The sequence below is a fragment of the Erpetoichthys calabaricus genome, chromosome 4 (genome assembly GCF_900747795.2).
Source record: "Erpetoichthys calabaricus chromosome 4, fErpCal1.3, whole genome shotgun sequence".
Taxonomy (NCBI): Eukaryota; Metazoa; Chordata; class Cladistia; order Polypteriformes; family Polypteridae; genus Erpetoichthys; species Erpetoichthys calabaricus.
In genome coordinates, this window is record NC_041397.2 from 35900126 (window position 1) to 35924965 (window position 24840).

Sequence of the window (24840 nt, forward strand, 5' to 3'; positions counted from 1 at the left end):
AAATGTGGTTAACATCTACTCATGCATGGGAAAAAAATACCGTCGAATACTGTGAAATAGAATTTTGGTCATACCACCCAGCACTAACTTCTAGGAATAAACATTCAAGTATGAAATAAGTAATCTTCTGCAGATATTGTTATGGAATAAACTAATATTATTGTAACTGTGAATGTATTAATATAAATGAGATGGTAGGTACTCAAATCAATGAAGTCACTGAATGGTTTTACTTTGGCCCTTTATTTGGTGCATTCTGTTCTCTTTAGTATCCATCATTTAATCCATATATAGTATCCAGAGTACTTAAATGTTTAGTTATGTTGTGCAATCCAGTTATTCAAAGGAAAGGTTGAAGGTGATGCGATATATGTCCCAGCTTCTAAACCTAATCTTAAACAGTCAAAACAAAACACTAAAAACTCCTCCCTTTATAACTTATTTTAAGCACAAGTGTTACTTAATCTAAAGCATAGATTTCTAAATGCCAGGTTTGTTTCTTACTTTGCTGTGGGAAAAGATGCCTGCTTATTTGCTCTAAGTGGGGTTAAAAAAAAAAAAAAGTGGATAGATAGATTTCTTTTCAGTTTCAAAAATGTATTTGGATCTACATCTGACTTACTTTGTCACTATCAATGTAAAGTTACTTGATCAAGCACAGTCTTGCTTGACAATATCCATCAATGCCATACTTGGGCTTTCGCACTAATACCAATCAATCATCACAGAGATGCAGAAAACATGCATGCAAAGTCTAACAGATCCTTACAAGGCTATTAATCAAATGGGAGAGCCTGTAAGGCAAAAAACACTAGTTCTGTACCATCACAAGGTCCACATTAAAGACATTTGTACTAAATGATATGATTAAAACTAAATTTATATGTGTAATGTCAGCTCAGTTTCCAACAGTTGACTGCATGCTATGTGTGAGACTACAAGCAGCAAGCGGGCAAACTCTCTGAAAAATAATGCAATAACTGTGAAATAACCCCATTAAATTCAAGGCCTATTTCAGGCTTAGAAAATTACTGTTGGAACTATACAGACATGGAAATTCTTTGCAATTTTACACATATGGAAGAAAATATAGTATTAGAATACAATGCCTGAACATAATATAACATGATATACAAAGGATAATTGGACAGATCTATTATAATAAAAAAACCTGCAATGACACAAGACTTTTTGGAAGATTTTTTCAAGTCCTGCGAGTTAAGACCTTGGCCTTGAGATTTTTTCAAGTCACGTCCTCTTTCCAACCATATACAACCATGCACACGGTTCTCTCGCCTCATTTGTGTGAATGCTTTTGACAGACTCATTTTCTGCTCTCTCAGCTCTTATAAATTAACGTTATGAACACGGAGAAGTGATGCAAAATAGAATCGAAAGAGTTAAATGATCAGAACTATTAGAAATTCTACAGCCAATAATGGATACAAATCCATTTATCCAAAAGTATCACACTTTACACTAAATTTATCTGCAAAACCCTCACATGTATTTATTGGTTACTTTACAAAATAAGTTAACTCCTAATGATATAGATCGTTTTGTCTGTGCTGAAATTCCAAACAGAGAAACCTCCTGAATTATGGTACAAAGTCATTAAACACTTGTCTCACTGACCTCATTTAAAAGATTCAGTATGTTGGGACTCCCAAAAAAAAAGTGTTTTGAAGAAATTTCCTAAAGCTTTCGTTAATTCAACAAATATGACTAAGGCTGGCTTTCCTGATTATCGACGCAGAGATAATCGTCGAACAACACACTTATCACAGAAAGAAAGTTGTTAAAATTGTGATGATTGATAATTCAATGATTGTACTGTATAACCTGTATTTGCTCAAACAATTTGATGGTCATATTAATGTCAAGCATTGTGCATCAGTTATGAGTATTAAGTACATCTACAAGTACATTCATAAAGGGCACGATAGAATATGCACGAATGTATCCAAAAACAGTCTTAGGACGAAGTTCAAGCATATTTAGATACTTGGTATGTCAGTGCAATGGAAAGAGGGTGGCATTTAATGGAATTGCCAATGCATGGTTGAAGACATTCTGTTGAATTATTACCAATTCATTTACCAGTTCAGAATATGATTCAATTTAAAGAAGGCTAAGAAGCACAAGCATTACAGGTAGCCAAAAAAAAAAAAAAAAAAAATTGGCTTATTTTGAACTTAATAAAAATGACGTAAATGCAAAAGCATACAAGTTTTCTTTCAGTTTATGACGTTTGACTATTTTTTACTATGGTTAAATATTCGCTGTAATGTACAATAGTTCTATTAGGCATATGTAACATTTCTCATGAAAATAATCTGTTTAAAGTGTACATATGCGCCCAGCAGAGCCATGAAGTGGCTGGGCCGGGGGTTGGCGAGCAAAGCAAATTATTCTGAAATAAAAAGGCAACATTGAGTTTTTTTTCAGTTTTATGTATCTATTATAAATAAACCAAACCACATCCTGTAATGGATTGGTGCCCTGTCCACTGTTACTTCATTGTATTGTGCATAAACGTCAGTCACTTTTCCCATGACAAACTGCTACATTAAAACATTACAACATGCTTATTACACCAACATACTGTCATAACTTTCAATATATTACTATTGGTTTAATACATTGTCAATTTGGTACCTAAATTTAAATGTTGAAAATGTAACAATACTTTGAAAAAGAGCAGTTGTGGCCAAAAGTTTTCAGAATGATACAAATATTAATTTTCACCAAGTTTGCTGCCTCAGTTTTTATGATGGCAATTTGCATATACTCCAGAATGTTATGAGCAGTGATCAGATGAATTGCAATTAATTGCAAAGTCCCTCTTTGCCATGAAAATTAACTTAATCCCAAAAAATTCATTTCCACTGCTGTTGTGAAGAAGGCTTCAGGGTGCCTAAGAAAGTCCAGCAAGCACCAGGACTGTCTCCTAAAGTTGATTCAGTTGCGGGATCGGGGCACCACCAGTGCAGAGCTTGCTCAGGAATGGCAGCAGGCAGCTGCGAGTGCATCTGCATGCACAGTGAGGCGAATACTTTTGGAGGATGGCCTGGTATCAAGAAGGGCAGCAAAGAAGCTATTTTTCTCCAAGAAAAACATCAGGGACAGACTGATATTCTGCAAAAGGTACAGGGATTGGACTGCTGAGGACTAGGGTAAAGTCATTTTCTCTTATGAATCCCCTTTCTGATTGTTTGGGCTTCTGGAAAAAAAGATTGTCCAGAGAAGAAAAGGTGAGTGCTACTGTCAGTCCCGTGTTATGCCAACAGTAATGCATCTTGAGACCATTCATGTGTGGGGTTGCTTCTCAGCCAAGGGAGTGGGCTCACTCACAATTTTGCCTAAGAACACAGCCATGAATAAAGAATGATACCAAAACATCCACTGACAGCAACTTCTCCCAACCATCCAAGAACAGTCTTGTGACAAACAATGGCTTTTCCAGCATGATGAAGCACTGTGCCGTGCCATTAGGCAAAAATGATAACTAAGTGGCTCGGGAAACAAAACATTGAAATTGTTGGTCCATGACCAGGAACCTCCCCAGACTGTAATTCCATTGAGAACTTCTGGTAAGTCCTCAAGAGGTGGGTGGACTAATACAAATACAAATACAAATACTAATACAAATTCTGACAAACTCCAAGCATTGATTATAAAAGAATGGGCTGCTATCAGTCAGGATTTGGACCAGAGGTTGATTGACAGCATGCGTGGGCGAATTGCAGTGGTCTTAAAATAGAAGAGCCAACACTGCAACTATATAAATGTAATGAATTATTATTATTATTATTAAATATTGACTCTTTGCATAAACTTAATGTAACTGTCAATAAAAGCCTTTGAAACTTATGAAATGCTTATAATTATACTTCAGTATACCATAGAAACATCTGACAAAAACACTAAAGCAGAAAACTTTGTGAAAACCAGTATTTGTGTCATTTTCAAATATTTTGGCAATGACTGCACAATAAAAGATCTAAATTAATCAGGTAAATGCTATGGGGCTCAGAAGAGAGAGGTCCTGAATTTTCCAATACCAAACCAATAAAGTCCAGTTTGGACTTTTTTTGCCATATAATTTTCAAAGCCTTTTCAGCGGATTATGTCTTTAATAAGGAACATTCGAAAGAAGGGGCATTTTAAGAAGTCTTACTTGCACAGCACACTCTTTGGGGTGTATAGGTCATTTACAATAAATTAGGTCAATACACCCCACCCTGGACTGAACCACCTTGCCATGGTGGTGGGGCATATGCATCTTTGGAACGCTCAGAGCTTTGTTACCTGAACTATTTGCTCCTAGAAGAGTCTCCTTTAACAAACAGGTTTGGGCTGAAAACAACAACCACCCTCATTTCAATACAAATTAGAAAACAGTGTAACCCATCTGGGATAGGGTAACCGGGACCCGACCCTGGAACAAGGTGGCATTTGCCAGCAAGCATCTGGTGGTTGGGCAACATACACAGCCTGGACAGACTCTGAAAAAAATGGCAATGTGGAGCCATCTTGTGTGTTCATCACCTGCAAGATGAAGGACAAGGATCAGATGCGGTGCTAGTTCAGTGGTACGTACAGGCAGAAAAGACCTAGATGGACTACACCCTGGAAATGGAAACTGGCTTTGGGAATTTGGAACATTACCTGTCTGTTGTGGACATAGCCCAAGCTGTTGTGGAAAATGGAAAAGTACAAGCCTGTTGGCATCGTCTGCATGCATGGCATGGGTTCTGGAATCAAACTTCTTGATCAGGAGCAGTCTCTCTCTCTCTCCTACTCTAGAACTCTGATGTGCGAAAGGACTCGGGTAGATGTGGGGACACTCACAAGCTCTCAGCAAAGGGCTGGGCAACAGGGTTCCCCTCAAGTCACAGACAGGAAAACACAGTTTGTGCTTATGCTCCAAATAGCTGTTCAGAGTATTCATGTGCTTAGAGTAATGTGTGAGGTGCCTGAAAGGGTGTTGTCTACCGATTTTTGGTAGGCTTACTGGTGGACTTCAAAGCCAGGGATGACTGTGATACCTGGAAGGGTGTGATTGGGAGGAATAGGTCTGCTGGACATGAAACAGAACAGCGAGTTGTTACTGGATTTCTGTGCTAGTCAGATTGTACATAACAATTACAATTTTCGAACACAAGGAACATCATATGCTGAAGGTCAATGACAAACTCTGTAATTGTATCGTCTGACCTAAAGGCTTATGTTTAGGGCATTCTAGTGAAGAGAGAGGCAGAGAGGTCAATTGTTCACCACTTGGTGGTTAACTGGATTCAAAGTGAGGCGTGTAGGCAAGATAGACCATAGAAGCCTAAACAAGCAGTTAAGGCATCCTGGGAATATCTGACTGGGCCGAGGCTTCTCCTACCACTGACAGAACTTTTCATGGGCAGAGTGAGGTTGGGATCAATAAAGCCGAATGTACACTGTTCAAGGCCTCAATTGTGGGGCTGGGTTGGTGGATATCAAAGAGAAAATTTAGAAAGATGGCCTCAAGGCTGTTCTGGCAAACTGTTCAATGCCTCAGAAGGAAAAGGTGCGACTCTGCCCAGAATGTATTAAGCCAGAATGGAGAGTTGTTGAGTTAATTTGGGTAAATTGTCCAGCGGTGGAAGAAACACTTTGAAAATCTCCTGAACTCAGTGAAAATGCTCTTCTGTCAGGAGGCAGTTTTGGACACACCTGGTTGAGTGGAACTCAGTGTTCCAATGATGTGATAATGGCATGGTTACTTGGTTGGTGGACGTCCAACCGGAGATGTTGAAAGCACTGGACATTGATAGGATAGCGTGGTTAGCATGGTTATAGTGAGGCAAAAAAGTATTTAGTCAGCCACCAAGTTCTCCCACTTAAAAAGATGAGAGAGGCCTGTAATTTTCATCATAGGTATACCTCAACTATGAGAGAGAAAATGAGAAAAAAAAAATCCAGAAAATCAGTCTGATTTTAAAGAATTTATTTGCAAATTATGGTGGAAAATAAGTATTTGGTCACCTACAAACAAGCAAGATTTCTGGCTCTCACAGACCTGTAACTTCTGTAAGAGGCTCCTCTGTCCTCCACTCGTTACCTGTATAAATGGCACCTGTTTGAATTCGTTTTCAATATAAAAGACACCTGTCCACAACCTCAAACAGTCACACTCCAAACTCCATTATGGCCAAGACCAAAGAGCTGTCAAAGGACACCAGAAACAAAATTGTAGACCTGCACCAGGCTGGGAAGACTGAATCTGCAATAGGTAAGCAGCTTGGTGTGAAGAAATCAACTGTGGGAGCAATTATTAGAAAATGGAAGACATACAAGACCACTGATAATCTCCCTCGATCTGGGGCTCCACGTAAGATCTCACCCCGTGGGGTCAAAATGATCACAAGAACGGTGAGCAAAAATCCCAGAACCACACAGGGGGACCTAGTGAATGACCTGCAGAGAGCTGGGACCAAAGTAACAAAGGCTACCAGCAGTAACACACTATGCTGCCAGGGACTCAAATCCTGCAGTGCCAGACGTGCCCCCCTGCTTAACCCAGTACATGTGCAGGCCCGTCTGAAGTTTGCTAGAGAGCATTTGGATGATCCAGAAGAGGATTGGGAGAATGTCATATGGTCAGATGAAACCAAAATAGAACTTTTTGGTAAAAACTCTACTTGTCGTGTTTGGAGGAGAAAGAATGCGGAGTTGCATCCAAAGAACACCATACCTACTGTAAAGCATGGGGGTGGAAACATCATGCTTTGGGGCTGTTTTTCTGCAAAGGGACCAGGACGACTGATCCGTGTAAAGGAAAGAATGAATGGGGCCATGTATCATCAGATTTTGAGTGAAAACCTCCTTCCATCAGCAAGGGCATTGAAGATGAAACGTGGCTGGGTCTTTCAGCATGACGATGATCCCAAACACACCGCCTGGGTAAAGAAGGAGTGGCTTCGTAAGAAGCATTTCAAGGTCCTGGAGTGGCCTAACCAGTCTCCAGATCTCAACCCCAAAGAAAATCTTTGGAGGGAGTTGAAAGTCCGTGTTGCCCAGCGACAGCCCCAAAACATCACTGCTCTAGAGGAGATCTGCATGGAGGAATGGGCCAAAATACCAGCAACAGTGTGTGAAAACCATGTGAAGGCTTACAGAAAACGTTTGACCTCTGTCATTGCCAACAAAGGATACATAACAAAGTATTGAGATGAACTTTTGTTATTGACCAAATCCTTTTTTTCCACCATAATTTGAAATAAATTCTTCAAAAATCAGACAATGTGATTTTCTGGATTTGTTTTTTCTCATTTTGTCTCTCATAGTTGAGGTATACCTATAATGAAAATTACAGGCCTCTCTCATCTTTTTAAGTGGGAGAACTTGCACAATTGGTGGCTGACTAAATACTTTTTGCCCCACTGTACATCCTATGTCATGCACTGTGGACAATACCTAAAATAATGAGATCGAAAGTACAAGCAGCAGAAATTAGGTTTCTTCACAGGGTTGCTGGGGATGACATTCCATGATAGGGTGAGTAGGCAACAACTGGGGTGAGCCACAGAACAGAGTCCTTGCTCCTCTGAACTGAGAGGAGTCAGTTGATGTTGCTTGTGTATGTCATAAGGACACCCTCCCCAAATTACTTCCCCCAGAACATCCCATTTGGCAGTGACACTGCAGCAGACCCAAGGCACTCTGAAAGGATTATATTTCTTGGTTGGCTTGGGAACGTCTGGGAATCAGCCCTGAAGAGCTGGAATCCATGACTGGCAACAGTGAATCTGGGTTGTCGGAGATTAAATGACAGTTTACTGCATAAAAGATTGGTTGGATTAATTTAAATAACTAATGACCAGTTTTTATGTCTCCAGGCACCAATCAATAGCACTATTTTTTGTGAAAAGTAAACTAACTTGGTAACCTCTCCTACTATAAAGTACAAGGTGGTGCCAATAGCACATGCCTCACTCAGTATCAGCTATAGGGTTCTGGTGCTAAAAGACTGACTATACATAATCTGTTCATCTTTACATCTCAGCTTGTTCCATGTCATATCACTACTGTTGGCAAAATGTTTGTTTCAGAAGCAGTCCATCTTTGAGACACACTCTACACTCCTGTATATCACAGCACTGTTGGTGCTTTCAATAGATTTATGTCTAATAACCAATAATGAAGAATGTTTTAAGTCACTCAAAATGAAACTTTTCTCCATTCTTCTCAGCAGCTCACACATTACTGCCTTCTTGCTTTAAATAGCTTGGGATGCAAATGCGATACTGTAACTGACTAAACAATGAATTACATAAAACAGGCAAGGGAGTTTTTTAAACTTGTATTCACCTTGATGTAGAAGAAATTAAAGCAACCTTTTGGCAAGCATCAACTCTAAACAGGCCCAAAATGAGTGAAGGTGAGTGTGATGGCACAGTGACTCATCCACAGATATTTCTTTTCATGTACCCAACACAGCTTTGATAGTCATTGTCTCTGTTCATTTCTTTAAGGTTTAGAAAATTGATGAATGAAGGCTCAGATAAAAAAAGTCCATTCCAAAAATCACAATACCCTACTACACCAGTGATGATGAACTAATCTAAAATAAATTTAACAAGTGAATGTAAACACATAAAATAAAAAGAATACTCTTGCTTTAAAAATGGAAAACTGTACAAATAGTATTAATAAAGGAATGGACATGACCAAGAGAAGAAATGACAAAAGTGGTATTATAATAGCTAATCTTTTAAAATAACTGGCTTTACTTAAATCAGCTGAAATAGCTTTTGATCAGATTAGACTCTAGAACTTGCAGTTAACACATAATTAAGAGGAAACAATTCTGCATAAAGTTGCAATGGACTAGAAAGATATTTGGAATTTTGTTTTTAAATCATTTCCCTTTATCATATGTGAACTACTGCCCCGCAATACTGATCAAGACAATCCTTTTAATTTTGGAGTAAGAACTCTGAATCAATCTGTCATCACCAACAATGGATCCAGGATCAAGTTTTAATTATCACACCACTATGTACTGTAAGTGCCTGCAGCATGGTGCTCTATGGAGTACTTAACATTCATCCATGAATAGGGGGGTCTCCAAGACCCCCAGTCGCAGATTTTCAAATTCTTTCCCTTTGGGGCCTGAGTTGCCTCGAAAACTTGCATATTGTAATCTTTTTAGTTAGCCAATAAAAGGTGTCATTTTGCTTGACTTTTCTCTACATTCATAATGGCTAACATGGTACAACACCCTAGTACTACTTTCCCTTTCAAGGTAATACGATGGTCATGAAATTTTCTGACTTTTCATTTTGTTTTGCCTTGAAAAATGCGCCGAAATCCGCTTCTAAATAGCTTAGTGCAAATAAGTGCTACAGTAGCACAAAGTAGTTGGGGGTCTCCGAGACACCCCCCCCCTCCCCCCAATTCATGGAAACGTTACCATTTTTGTACGAGCATTTTTGCTTCGTTTTATATTTGAATTTTCTATTTAAACTTGTATTTTCCCTGAGAGGGCACTCCACCCTTTTCCGGCTGAGGACCATGGTCTCGGATTTGGAGGTGCTGATTCTCATCCCAGCCGCTTCACACTCGGCTGCGAACCGATCCAGAGAGAGCTGAAGATCACGGCCTGATGAAGCAAACAGGACAACATCATCTGCAAAAAGCAGTGACCCAATCCTGAGCCCACCAAACCGGACCCCCTCAACGCCCTGGCTGCGCCTAGAAATTCTGTCCATAAAAGTTATGAACAGAATCGGTGACAAAGGGCAGCCCTGGCGGAGTCCAACTCTCACTGGAAACGGGTTCGACTTACTGCCGGCAATGCGGACCAAGCTCTGGCACCGATTGTACAGGGACTGAACAGCCCTTATCAGGGGGGCTGGTACCCCATACTCTCGGAGTACCCCCCACAGGATTCCCCGAGGGACACGGTCGAATGCCTTTTCCAAGTCTACAAAACACATGTAGACTGGTTGGGCAAACTCCCATGCACCCTCCAGGACCCTGCTAAGGGTATAGAGCTGGTCCACTGTTCCGCGACCAGGACGAAAACCACACTGTTCCTCCTGAATCCGAGGCTCGACTATCCGATGGACCCTCCTCTCTAGGACCCCTGAATAGACTTTTCCAGGGAGGCTGAGGAGTGTGATCCCTCTGTAGTTGGAAGACACCCTCCGATCCCCCTTCTTAAAGAGGGGGACTACCACCCCTGTCTGCCAATCCAGAAGCACTGTCCCTGATGTCCATGCGATGTTGCAGAGGCGTGTCAACCAAGACAGTCCTACAACATCCAGAGCCTTGAGGAACTTCCGGGCGTATCTCATCCACCCCCGGGGCCCTGCCACCAAGGAGTTTTTTGACCACCTCGGTGACCTCAGTCCCAGAGATGGGGGAGCCCACCTCTGAGTCCCCAGGCTCTGCTTCCTCAGCCGGAAAAGGGTGGAGTGCCCTCTCAGGGTTGGCAGCGAGGTCCTGCCCCAAGAGGAGGAGTTCAAGTATCTCGGGGTCTTGTTCACGAGTGAGGGAAGAATGGAGCGTGAGCGTGATCGGTGCGGCATCCACAGTAATGCGGGCTCTGCATCGGTCTGTCGTGGTGAAAAAGGAGCTGAGCCGTAAGGCGAAGCTCTCAATTTACCAGTCGATCTATGTTCCTACCCTCACCTATGGTCATGAGCTATGGGTAGTGACCGAAAGAACGAGATCGCGAATACAAGCGGCTGAAATGAGTTTCCTCCGCAGGGTGTCTGGGCTTTCCCTTAAAGATAGGGTGAGAAGCTCAGTCATCCGGGAGGGGCTCAGAGTAGAGCCGCTGCTCCTCCGCATCGAGAGGAGTCAGATGAGGAGGCTCGGCATCTGATCAGGATGCCTCCTGGACGCCTCCCTGGTGAGGTGTTCCGGGCACATCTAACCGGGAGGAGGCCCCGGGGAAGACCCAGGACACGTTGGAGGGACTATGTCTCTCGACTGGCCTGGGAACACCTTGGGATTCTCCCGGAAGAGCTAGAAGAAGTGGCCGGGGAGAGGGAAGTCTGGGCATCTCTGCTCAAGCTGCTGCCCCCGCGACCCGACCTCGGATAAGCGGGAGACAATGGATGGATGGATGAATTTGTATTTTCTTTGGTTTAGATTTTCTTAGTCCTGCCTGAGACATTGCTGGTGTATAGTTTAAGGAGCAAGTCCAGTTGATGTGTTTATGAACAATGAGTCAACGACCAACAAAAGAAATACAATGAAAGTGAAACCCTGGCTGAAATAATGAAGGAGTTGTCAGATTTCGATACATCGGACAACTCAAATGAAGAGGGCAATGATGATGGCACAGTGTCAAACGTTCCATTGAGAGCACTGCAGTCGCAGTTCCGCTGTCACATGTGCCCAAGAGCAAAGGAGAGAAAGATTAAGGCCGCTTGCTCCCAGTGCAAACTTTCTGTTTGCCAGGAACATTCAGAGCGTTCCCTTGTGTATCTGGCCTGCACACAAGTTGAAGCTGAGGCAGATTCTGAGTGACTATTCTGTATGCGAATCAGACGTGTAACTGAGGTCTTGTTTTAGTGCTACTATGACTGTACACTGAACACGCATTACTATTACAAAGGTAACATGTAAACCATTGAAAATTTACATCACATTTACTTCATTTCAGAGGTAATAAAAATTTCTGAAGTTATTGTATTACTTTTTAGGCAGATTTGACCAGTTTAAAATGGTCTGCAAGATGGGGGTCTGCATGGCATTCATGGATAAGGGTTAATACAACATGAGCAGATAGCTCAACCACGGGCATTCTCTTCTTCATTTCCATATTGATGTCAGAATGCAAAGTGGTCCAATATATATTGAAAAAATGCAGATATACTGAATGCATCTGTTTATATATTATATGATGTTTTCATTATTACATTTTATATCTAAACAAATAAGTTAACATAATGTGCTACTCTTAAAATCATATTGGAATAGTTATTTTAAAAACATATACTTTTGTAACAATGGGAAATAAATATTTATTGAAGTCTTGCAGTGAATTATAACTAAAGTTAATTTAACCCCGAGTATGTTTCCAGTGCTTTAAAGACTAAAATGTCAACATTGTGACTTCCTATCGAAACACAGGAAATAATATAGTTTCCTCCAGTATATTGCTTTACACACATGATGGTAAGTAGAACCAGAAACACATTATCTAGTGGAGCATTTCAAATACAAATTAGTATTTATTTTTCTGTGTTGATGCAATTTAAGGAAAGCACAGTACCAGACAAACTTTGGACACACCTAATGTAGGGTTCTGTAATGTTTTAAAGATATTGTGATCTAAAGACTTATACTTAAATACTGAAAATGTGCTTCTCAGACAAATATAGTGAACATTATATGAATTTGTTTAGAAAACAAAATATGAAAAATTTATTTTTTGAAATGTCCCATCCTACTTTGTTTTTATTTACAACTTCAGTGAAATTTAGAGTTGAAAAAAAATGTACCACAATCATTAAATCATCCTATATGCAACTCTTTTAAAAAGTTAGCTTGTGGAATTTCTTCTCTTTATTATGTTTCAATTAGCTGTGCTATGACAATTTGCAGTAAAGTTTTCATCCTAAGGCTTTTCAATGTTTCTAATGGCTTTATTCTTGTTTATCTGCCTCATAATGGCATCTTTGACTTTCACTGGTGCTCAGCTCTTCTCCTCCTGTTGAACAATGGCAACTACAGACTCCAAAGGAAGTCTGTAGGTAGAAGAAAGCCTAGGTATCTTATGTCTGCATTAACAAAGCAATAAAACACTCCTGAGTAATCACACACACCTGTGACATCAATTGTCCCAAACATTATGGTGCCTTGAATTGTATAAAAAGAGCTACAATGTCTACATTGTGTGGCTGAAATGTATGCAAATACCCTTAAATGAAAGTCTGTATTTTGCACTTTATTCTAATCCAAATTGTTTGATTTATAAATTTAAACTGTGGAGCAGAAGGGTAAATCAAGGAAAAATGTGCCTTTAGCAATACTTCTGAAAAGTCAATAAAACACAAATGCGAATGGTCTGTGTTTCCATCAAGTGATTTTATGCGAATAAAGTTTGTTTTATTACCTGAAATTAAAAATGATGACCAATTTAATGGGTGTTAGTTCTGTTATTTCAATTGTGTCTACAAATCGGTGTTCATTTTTCAATCGGAGGTAATGACAGCCTCCTTATGCTTGGTAAAGGCCACGTATTTGGGATTTATTTGAAATCGTCCACAGTGATTTTACTGAGGAGCTGTGGGTACAAAATTTTAGGATGAGCAGCTCAACATTCATGGAATTGTGCAGCGCAATAGGCCCTCAGTCCTGACTGGTTTTTCACCTGAAAAACCACCTCAAGGAAGTGTATAAAGTTTTTTCGAAATTCATGTTTCCATTATCATTTTTTGTTTTGTAATTTCAAAATGTGCATTAAGGAAATTAATGGAAACGCAGCTTTTGTCCCAAACATTACGGATGGTGCTGTAGCATGGCTATAAATAGTCCAATCTGAGGGATAGCATTTATTTCTGGCAGTAGTACATAATATAACAAGAACAGTTTGGGCTCACCACCTATGGGAGGGGCCAAGGAGGTCGGGTGCAGTGTGAGTTGGGTGGTGGCCGAAGGCGGGGACCTTAGCGGTCCGATCCTCGGCTACAGAAACTGGCTCTTGGGACGTGGAATGTCACCTCTCTGAAGGGGAAGGAGCCTGAGCTAGTGCGCGAAGTTGAGAGGTTCCGGCTAGATATAGTCGGACTCACCTCGACGCACAGCTTGGACTCTGGAACCAATCGGCTTGAGAGGGGCTGGACTCTCTACCACTCTGGAGTTGCCCCCGGTGAGAGGCGCCGAGCAGGTGTGGGTATACTTATTGCCCCCCAACTTGGAGCCTGTACATTGGGGTTTACCCCGGTGGACGAGAGGGTAGCCTCCCTTCGCCTTCGGGTGGGGGGACGGGTCCTAACTGTTGTTTGTGCGTATGCACCGAACAGCAGTTCGGAGTACCCACCCTTTTTGGAGTCCCTGGAGGGGGTGCTAGAGGGCATACCTTCTGGGGACTCCCTCGTTCTGCTGGGAGACTTCAATGCTCACGTGGGCAATGACAGTGAGACCTGGAAGGGCGTGATTGGGAGGAATGGCCCCCCTGATCTGAACCCGAGCGGTGTTTTGTTATTGGACTTCTGTGCTCGTCACGGATTGTCCATAACGAACACCATGTTCAAGCATAGGGGTGTTCATATGTGCACTTGGCACCAGGACACCCTAGGCCTCAGTTCGATGATCGACTTTGTGGTCGTGTCGTCGGACTTGCGGTCACATGTCTTGGACACTCGGGTGAAGAGAGGGGCGGAGCTGTCAACTGATCACCACCTGGTGGTGAGTTGGCTTCGATGGTGGGGGAGGATGCCGGTCAGGCGTGGTAGGCCCAAACGTGTTGTGAGGGTCTGCTGGGAACGTCTGGCAGAGCCCCCTGTCAGAAGTAGCTTCAACTCCCACCTCCGGCAGAACTTCGACCACATCCCGAGGGAGGTGGGGGACATTGAGTCCGAATGGGCCATGTTCCGTGCCTCTATTGTTGAGGCAGCTGACCGGAGCTGTGGCCGTAAGGTGGTCGGTGCCTGTCGTGGCGGCAATCCCCGAACCCGCTGGTGGACACCGGCGGTGAAGGATGCCGTCAAGCTGAAGAAGGAGTCCTACAGGACCCTTTTGTCCTGTGGGACCCCGGAGGCAGCTGATAGGTACCGGCAGGCCAAGCGGAATGCGGCTTTGGTGGTTGCTGAGGCAAAAACTCGGGCGTGGGAGGAGTTTGGGGAGGCCATGGAGAATGACTTTCGGACGGCTTCGAGGAGATTCTGGTCCACCATCCGGCGTCTCAGGAAGGGGAAGCAGTGCAGTGTCAACACTGTATATGGTGGGGATGGTGCGCTGCTGACCTCGACTCGGGATGTTGTGGGTCGGTGGGGGGAATACTTCGAAGACCTCCTCAATCCCATTAACATGCCTTCCAATGAGGAAGCAGAGCCTGGGGACTCAGAGGTGGACTCCCCCATCTCTGGGACTGAGGTCACCGAGGTGGTCAAAAAACTCCTTGGTGGTAGGGCCCCGGGGGTGGATGAGATACGCCCGGAGTTCCTCAAGGCTCTGGATGTTGTAGGACTGTCTTGGCTGACACGCCTCTGCAACATCGCACGGACATCAGGGACAGTGCCTCTGGATTGGCAGACCGGGGTGGTGGTCCCCCTCTTTAAGAAGGGGGATCGGAGGGTGTGTTCCAACTACAGAGGGATCACACTCCTCAGCCTCCCTGGAAAAGTCTATTCAGGGGTCCTGGAGAGGAGGGTCCGTCGGATAGTCGAGCCTCGGATTCAGGAGGAACAGTGTGGTTTTCGTCCTGGTCGCGGAACAGTGGACCAGCTCTATACCCTTAGCAGGGTCCTGGAGGGTGCATGGGAGTTTGCCCAACCAGTCTACATGTGTTTTGTGGACTTAGAAAAGGCATTCGACCGTGTCCCTCGGGGAATCCTGTGGGGGGTACTCCGAGAGTATGGGGTACCGGCCCCCTGATAAGGGCTGTTCACTCCCTGTACGATCGGTGCCACAGCTTGGTCCGCATTGCCGGCAGTAAGTCGAACCCGTTTCCAGTGAGAGTTGGACTCCGCCAGGGCTGCCCTTTGTCACCGATTCTGTTCATATCTTTTATGGACAGAATTTCTAGGCGCAGCCAGGGTGTTGAGGGGGTCCAGTTTGGTGGGCTCAGGATTGGGTCACTGCTTTTTGCAGATGATGTTGTCCTGTTTGCTTCATCAGGCCGTGATCTTCAGCTCTCTCTGGATCGGTTCGCAGCCGAGTGTGAAGCGGCTGGGATGAGAATCAGCACCTCCAAATCCGAGACCATGGTCCTCAGCCGGAAAAGGGTGGAGTGCCCTCTCAGGGTTGGTAGCGAGATCCTGCCCCAAGTGGAGGAGTTCAAGTATCTCGGGGTCTTGTTCACGAGTGAGGGAAGAATGGAGCGTGAGATCGACAGGCGGATCGGTGCGGCATCCGCAGTAATGCGGGCATTGCATCGGTCTGTCGTGGTGAAAAAGGAGCTGAGCTGCAAGGCGAAGCTCTCAATTTACCAGTCGATCTATGTTCCTACCCTCACCTATGGTCATGAGCTATGGGTAGTGACCGAAAGAACGAGATCGCGAATACAAGCGGCTGAAATGAGTTTCCTCCGCAGGGTGTCTGGGCTTTCCCTTAAAGATAGGGTGAGAAGCTCAGTCATCCGGGAGGGGCTCAGAGTAGAGCCGCTGCTCCTCCGCATCGAGAGGAGTCAGATGAGGTGGCTCGGGCATCTGATCAGGATGCCTCCTGGACGCCTCCCTGGTGAGGTGTTCCGGGCACGTCCAACCGGGAGGAGGCCCCGTGGAAGACCCAGGACACGCTGGAGGGACTATGTCTCTCGACTGGCCTGGGAACGCCTTGGGATTCTCCCGGAAGAGCTAGAAGAAGTGGCCGGGGAGAGGGAAGTCTGGGCATCTCTGCTCAAGCTGCTGCCCCCGCGACCCGACCTCGGATAAGCGGGAGACAATGGATGGATGGATAAACAGTTTGATTTAAGGAGAAACGAGTCCATCATTACTTTAAGAAAGGAAATTGAAATCAATATGCAATTTTTCTTCAAGTGTAGTCACAGAAAACATCATGCTCAAATTGATGACCACCAAAGGAACAGTAGACCAAGAGTTACCTCAGTTGCAGAGGATAAGTTAGTTGCCAGCCTCAGAAATGAAATATTAAATACAACTCGAATTACAGCCCAAATAAGTACTTCATGGAGGTCACAGTTCAACAATAATTGCTCAGATGAGACAGTGGTTTAATGACGCAACTGTGAAAAAAGACCACTACTTAAGGAAACAAACATGAAATGACTTACTGTCCAAGAAATGTAGACAGTGCACATCCACTGCCTTTGTTCTGATGACTCCAGATTTCAGATTTATGGTTTCAACTATTGTGTATTCCTGAGATACTGGAAAACTGAATGAATGTTGTCTATGTGTGTGCTCAGGGTATGATGGTGTAGAGATATTTGCTGGTAACACACTGACAATATACATATTCACAATTGAAGGCACACTCTACATTCTCTCTTTGAACATAGTTTAGATCAGTGTTTCTCAACCTCGGTCCTGGGGGCCCACTGTGGCTGCAGGTTTTTGTTCCAACCAGATTCCTAATCTATCAGTGACAACACCTGATAGCACTGATCTCATTTAATTAGCTGGTATTATTTTTCTTTTATCCTATATTCAGAAAAGCACAGCAGCATGATTTTTACATTTATAAAACATTTAGAAATATTTCTGCTTTTGCTAGATATTTAAAATGCTCAATTCTGTTTTGTTGATTTCATCATATTTTGCCCTTTCTCTGTGCAGTTTTTACCCTTTGTTGTATGTTATTAATGAGAATTAAAAATGAGCAGAGCAGACAGCCCGGCAAATAACACTTTATAAGCAAAGGCTGCAACTACTTTAGCATCAGATTCACTATAGCATCAGATTCACTAATTAGTAAATAATGGATTAATTAAACAATCAGAACACCTGGAAAAGTAGAATGAAAATCAAGATGAAAATATTGTTAAAAAGAAAAAAAAGAAAAAAATACATTATTCCCATATAACGTCATGGTACATTTTAATATATATATATTTTTTTTTCTTTTTATCCAAACTTAGTTTTCTAATTTCTATATTGTTCCCAAAACACAGAACTTGGGAAATAACAGTTCACTTAATTAGCCCAGGAGTCCAATTAAAAACAGAAGCTGGCTGGAACAAAAACCTGCAGCCACAGTGGGTCCCCAGGACCGAGGTTGAGAAACACTGGTTTAGATGTCATTTGTTTTTCAATAGGACAAAGACTGGAAAGACACATTCAGGCTCTGTATGAGCTATTTTACAAAGAATCAAAGTGATGGAATAATGCAGTGGATGACCTGATCTGTACAGTCACCTAATAAACACAACAGAGATGGTTTAGGAGGAACTGGATAAAAGAAAGAAGGAAAATCAGTCAACAAGTGCTCAAGGTATGTCAGGACTCTTGAGACTGCTGTGAAAGAATTCCAGATGGATATCTCCTGAAGCTGGTTGTGATAATTCCAAGAATTTACAAAGGTGTCACCGAGGAAAACGGAGGTTATTTTGAACAGTCTAAAGTTTAACATAACGTTCATTTGTTTAAAATTTGCTTTGTACAACAAAATACTGCTTGTGTGACACACAACTCTTGATATATTTCCTATTATGCTAAAGTGTAGAAAATATTGAAAATAAGGGAAACAACTTGTTAGGAATAGCTGTGTCTAACAGTTTGAATGGTAATGTACAATTATTAGCTTTAATACTCAAACAAAACCAACAACTGCATTGACTAACACTGGGATTTTACACATCTTAAGATAATTTTGAGTGGTAAGATGATCATTACCTGTGGGTTTTCACATAAAACAACCGATTCCTGAAAATTGACGGAATACACACGCAGGAGCCATTTCTGGCCTCTAGTAGTGCATACTGGACAGGGAACATCTTGCAATGATTTTCCACATTTATCCTAGAACAAAAACACACAAAATCTTGAAAATGCAAACAAGTATAAAAAAATGCAGACTGAGTGCTCTGTTTTGTTTGTAATATTCATTAACAGAACACATTGCAAGAAAAGTAGCTACACTTTTATTCATTATTCTCCTGTACAATCATTGTTAATTAAAGTGCCCTCCAAAAGTACTCAGACCTCTGCATACATTTTCACATTTTGTTTCTTGCAATGTCTCATTAATGTTATTTTTATATAAGAAGTGACATGTTCCATAAATATAAATGTACATATGTATTTGTGGGCATAAATGAACAATCACTACTTCAAAAATGAACAATCACAAACATACTTCAAATTGAACAAATATGTTAAAATATTGATTTACAAGCATTCAACCTAAATCCTCTAACATGGTGGTTTCTCAACCTTTATTCTTCTATGATCGCCTAGAGTACCGCTAGAATATGTGATGGCCCCACACACAGACCAGGATATTGACCCTCTTATACTTTTGCCACTGTCTGAAAAATTTATTAAGAAAAAGATTGTTTGCAGCTAGTGTTATTACAATGCCTGTGCGGTTTTAAATCACAATACAAAATTATCTGAACTGCTTGTATATTATTATTTAATAAAAGTTATTTTTACTAGTGCCTGAATTTCTTTGTCGTAATATAAAATGATTTGGCATTTGTAAAGATAAATATTAACCGCAAAAGCTGCTCACTACTCACTTGGCTCAAGCATTATTTTAAGCTTTATTTTATAAAACAAGTTTTTCTGTAAAAAGAAAAACATGCACAAAACTCATTATTATAATGTAGAACTAATTGCAGTAGAGATGTTTTTCATAACATAATTATCAAAGCAATGTTGTCACCATTTGGATTCAATTCTGGAGCTCCATCTGCAACAGCCACATTTAACATGAGAGGAAATGCAAATGCATTTTCTCTACATATACAACAACCAAGTCAACAGAAAACAACAGAATCGCATAAGGCTGTAGTAGCAGTCAGATAAGCCGCAGACACCGGTGCATGGATGCAGCAGCAACGTGTCTGAAGTCAACCTACTATCTTATCATGAGACAGACACATTTTTTTCTATCTTGCTAAAACACTTAACTTTTCTAAGGCAGTATGATTTGTTACCTTTTTTTTTTTTTTTTAACTTCGTTTTTTTATTATTATGAACACCCCATACCTGTTTTAACTACAGGTTAGTAGCTATGGTGCTATGTGCTGTGCAAAAAAAAAAAAAAAAAAAAAACACAAGTGACCACTACACCCTGAATAGCTGTGCATATGTGGGGAGTTCACCTGAACTCTATCTACACATGATGTGGAATATTGATGAAGCAGTCTTCTTTAAAACAATAAATGATGTTTAGTGATTCAAGTCATCATATGCCACCCCCCGAAGTTTACTGGGGCTCCCCAGTTGGGAACCACTGCTCTAGCATTCCATATCAACACTGTCAGAACCACTACTGGTCAGGTAATGATTATGTTAGAAAGACTGAAAAAGTATTGTTTTCTCAGGAGATCTAGGATGAATCCCTATATTAACAGCAAAAAAATAAATAAATCTGCACAACCCAGTAAAAGTCGCTGGCTTAATAATCGAGACCTACACCACACCACACCATAACACCCAATGAACCTAAAAGTCTTTTCTTCTCTTCATAATAAGTCACTGCAAATTCCACAATTACTAAAAAAAAAAAAACTCAGTGGTGATCAGTGTTGGGGAATGTATCTTTTAAAAGTAACTTAGTCGCATTACACATTATTTACAAGAAGAATAAATATGTTCCAGTTACTTATAAAATGTAATGTGTTACAAAAAGTACTTTTTCTACTTTTCTATAAAAAACTGTATATTTTACATGCCAGTATTTGTTATTACATCCTAAACCTATGAACCTTCATTAAACTGACCAGAAAAACAGGCAAATTTGAACATTTTCTTGTGTTTGATATATATTTTTGCGTTCCAGGTCCAGCCATGGGAGAAACATGCTCCTCAGGTAGCCAAGACCAGTCTGAGTGTGTGAGAATACCTGGAGAAGCCAGATATAGAAAGAAGCACACTATGAAGCTGAGGGGTATTGGGCGGCATGAACACTGCCCTTGAAGAGCACCTTTATTGTGTACCAGCTGCTAAAAGCCCAATGACCTCATGTCTTACACCAGTGCTGCTGTGATGGATACTGGGTCTCTGTCACCCTAACTGGCCGGATTTAATTTATCCCTCAGCAAATGCAAGATTAAGTGCAATTGTATACTTGTTGGGCGGCACGGTGGCACAGTGGGTAGCGCTGCTGCATCGCAGTTGGGAGACCTGGGGACCTGGGTTCGCTTCCCGGGTCCTCCCTGTGTGGAGTTTGCATGTTCTCCCCGTGTCTGCGTGGGTTTCCTCCGGGCACTCCGGTTTCCTCCCACAGTCCAAAGACATGCAGGTTGGGTGGATTGGCGATTCTAAATTGTCCCTAGTGTGTGCTTGGTGTGTGGGTGTGCTTGTGTGTGTCCTGCGGTGGGTTGGCACCCTGCCCGGGATTGGTTCCTGCCTTGTGCCCTGTGTTGGCTGGGAATGGCTCCAGCAGACCCCCGTGACCCTGTGTTTGGATTCAGCGGGTTGGATAATGGATGGATGGATGGATGTATACTTTTAACATTTGTTCGGTTCTTTTCGCTTGATTACACATTACGTATGCAATCAACTGCTTCTCCGCTAGACAGACAGCTGTAGCATGCAGGTACTTTTTTCGTCAAGAAAATAAGTATTACATTATGTTATACGTTACTTAAAAAGTAATTTGACTGCATTACTTTTAACATATTACTAGCAACACTGGCGGTTAAGAAGAGTGTAATAATCAACAGTACTGTAACTACTGAGTATGGATAGCAATTATCTTAGTTGGCTATTAAAGAAACAATTACACATTAATTATACAAAAATCTGTTACAAATCAAAAGAGTGATGAGACTATAATGCATAACACAGATTTTTGTTCAAAAGAAAACATATAGGGTATTAAGTCCAAAAAGTGTAAGACCGTGTAAACTTGATTATTGAGACTGTTAATTTTTCAACAAATACCTATTGAGGAACATTTTGGTCAAAATTAATAAATACTTGAATGAGCAGATAAATGCATTGTAAAATGTGACATCATTGAACTTGTAACACCATAAATTTGGAAAAGGGAGTTAGAAAGATCAGGGACTTAGAAATGATAATGAGAATAAATTTGCACCTATCCACTGAATTAAATGGATAGGGGTGAACTGGTCTGTTCAAAAATCGGTTCATTTTCTAATAGGCTTCTCTGGCTTAGGGTCATATGAACCAGGTGTGCATAATGGCTGCACTGAGCGCAAGGGAGTTTCAAACAATATGGCTCTCTTTGTACTCTGGTCACTGACAAACTAACAACTGGAATAGGCATTCTGAAATCTGCAAACTCCAATTCAGAGGATCATGGAGCAAGTGCCTATCCTGGAAATCCTGGGCACAACGCAGGAAAAGGGCCAATCCACTGCAGCGTCCTCCAGCGCACACACCCACAGTCAAACCAGGAACATCTAAACAAACCTGCACTGCTTGGATGATGCAGTAGAAAAATTAGTGTACCCAGAAGAAAAGCACAAAGATGCATGGAAAACATGCAAACACTATGCAGACAATCAGGTGCTGGATTTAAACCTAGCACACTGGACCTGTAAAGTGGGAGTACTAATTAGTTATTAGAATAAGCTGGGACATTAGAAAAGTGACAAATATTAAAGATCTGATTAAACTGGTGGTTGTTGATCCCTTTTCTTGACACACTTTAATTAATTCTTTGCATTTATATAGCGCTTTTCTCACTACTCAAAGCGCTCGGCAATTGCAGGTTAAGGGCCTTGCTCAAGGGCCCAACAGAGCAGAGAGTCCCTATTGGCATTTACGGGATTTGAACCGGCAACCTTCCGATTGCCAGTGTAGATCCCTAACCTCAGAGGCACCACTCCAGCTACCTTTCATTCCCTCTATAGTCTGAATTTGTCAGCCTGGCAATCCTAAACAAGAAAAATACAAACAAAATTTTACTGGTCAGTTCACATTTTGACTGAACATTTCGTTACAACTTACGACTAAAAGAAAACAAGATGTGTTAACCAACTGGTTAAATGCCAAAACAAAAATATGGTGTCAATTAAAAGCTCTGCCCATTCATTGTACTGCTTGAAATAAGGGGTTAACCAAGAAACTTTAGTAAGCTGGTGTAAATCTACCAGGAATAATGAATAAACATTGTAAAAAAAAAAAAAAAAGATTAAATTTACTACCACAATAAATAATATTCTGTCAATGTAAGCAATATATTTTAGTCCTTATTTCTATTTCTACATATTGCTGAAAGTGGTTAATGTCATCGTTAAAAATGTTCAGTAACTATAGATGGTCTAAAATACTAATATTTAGATTAAAATGTAGAAATCTAATTTTCAAGTTTACAAAATCTGAAAACTTTTAGAAGTTGAGTATTTCTTGCAGGGCAGCTTTATTAATGTAAAGATGTATGAACATGGAAACTGAACCAAACATAAGCTTTCACATCATATTCTCTTCATTCCCATAAAGGATAAATCTTTCGCCTTTTACAAAAAACATGAAATATTTGTTATATCAAAAATAAAAATGAAAAGCAATAGCTATTTTTTGCTTTGCTTTTCTTATATAAAAAGAAAAAAGCTTTGCACCAGCGACAATACATAGAAGAGAGAAACAGAGTTCTACTGACTTTTCCCAAATACCCCGCCATTTGTGGATAAGGTGGAACCCTAATATCAATCCCTTCACCACTCATTGGCAAATCACTGTAGGTCTTCCGGTCAGCTGCCACCACAGGCCATTTGCTAAACATTACCATATCAATGGAGTCAGGTACACCTCTGCAAACACTACAAAGATAAGAAAGAAAATAGTTAGTAATAATGCAGATTAAAGTTCTAAAATATTTAAGGCAATGCTACCTTAAGACATTTTCTATATACACACTTAATAAAAACGTTCACGATTATTTGACAGATCTTTACAACATTTTAGATACAAGTGTTTACTTATCTTAACGTACAGAATTTTTTGCTTGTTTAAAAAAAATGCAAATTGATGTGTGGTTTAGTGGGTTTTAATCAAGAAATAATTGGAAAACCCAAATATGAAATGCTTATATTTTTCTATAAAACAGTAAAGGCAGTTATGACATATATAAAGACAACATATTTCAGTGTGTGGCCTGTTGACTGCACAATGCCCTTCAACATTTTTTAGCCCTTCCCAAGTACTGTAAAGAAAGGTATTCAAGTATGCAACAATTTTAAGAATCTAATTCAAGTGCAAAACATGTCCATGCAATCAATTATCATAAAATGCAGCACGATTTCATTCCTTTTTTCAGTCCTTGTTGTGAAGTCATTTAAGAATTCAGATTAAAAGGAAAAAAAAACAAAACTCAGCTTTCCTCCCATTGAATTATAGCAGTAGAAATTTTTGGAGGTAAAAAAAATAAAATCAAACACTACCACAAAAGTTGTCATTTCCTTCTTAGGACAATCCTATCAAACTGAATTTAGAATTGAATTTTTAAATTTTGAGTTGGGTTTCTTAAAGCCAACCTTTCAAAGGAGGCTAAATTAACTATGGCCTTTTCTTATAAACGTAATAATACATTACAAATCATGTTTTATTATCTTTACAAAAAAAACTAAAATAAAAACAAACATTTAACTTGTTTTACAATAGTGCCCCTGTCGTTAAGCTAAGGCCCTCAGCCATGTGCCTTGTGCACAGACTTGAGAAAATAATGCTCACTACAATTCATTACACAATAGTACTGTACGTCATTGCATTTTGTGTAATTTGGGAAATGAGAGGATCCTCAACTACAGAATTAACTGATTCATCAGGAAGATTTCCTGTTGTAAATCAAAGTGCTCAACTGGGAGCTTTTTAGTGGTACTTGTAATATCATTTACGTGACTCTTGGAGATACTGCAGGATGCAATAAGAGTTCTAAAGTCAGGTTTAGATTTTTTTCTAATCAACAACAATGAATTTTCAGAGGAAACAAAAGGTACACACTACCAGCATTTCTTACATTCTACTTTTCAGATAGCACAGAGATTTAACAAACATAAAAATCACTGAAAGGGGACAATAT

General features: G+C 40.9%; 1 protein-coding gene and 1 long non-coding RNA gene across 2 annotated transcripts in view; both read right to left on the bottom strand.

The window, feature by feature from the left end:
* uspl1 (ubiquitin specific peptidase like 1) overlaps positions 1-24840 on the bottom strand; it is a 95789-nt gene that overhangs the window by 64637 nt on the left and 6312 nt on the right. The window contains exons 2-3 of the mRNA XM_028799336.2: positions 23422-23581; positions 18513-18638 (exon numbers count right to left, since the gene is read on the bottom strand). Of these exons, the coding sequence (XP_028655169.1) occupies positions 18513-18638; positions 23422-23550 (255 nt within the window). The 5' untranslated portion in view covers positions 23551-23581. The remainder of the gene's footprint in view (positions 1-18512; positions 18639-23421; positions 23582-24840) is intronic.
* Positions 18651-23415, bottom strand: LOC127527670 (uncharacterized). Its single transcript, XR_007934854.1, has 3 exons — positions 22655-23415; positions 21771-22465; positions 18651-21734 (listed from the first exon to the last, which is right to left on the bottom strand). It is a non-coding gene; the product is annotated as an uncharacterized LOC127527670 (long non-coding RNA).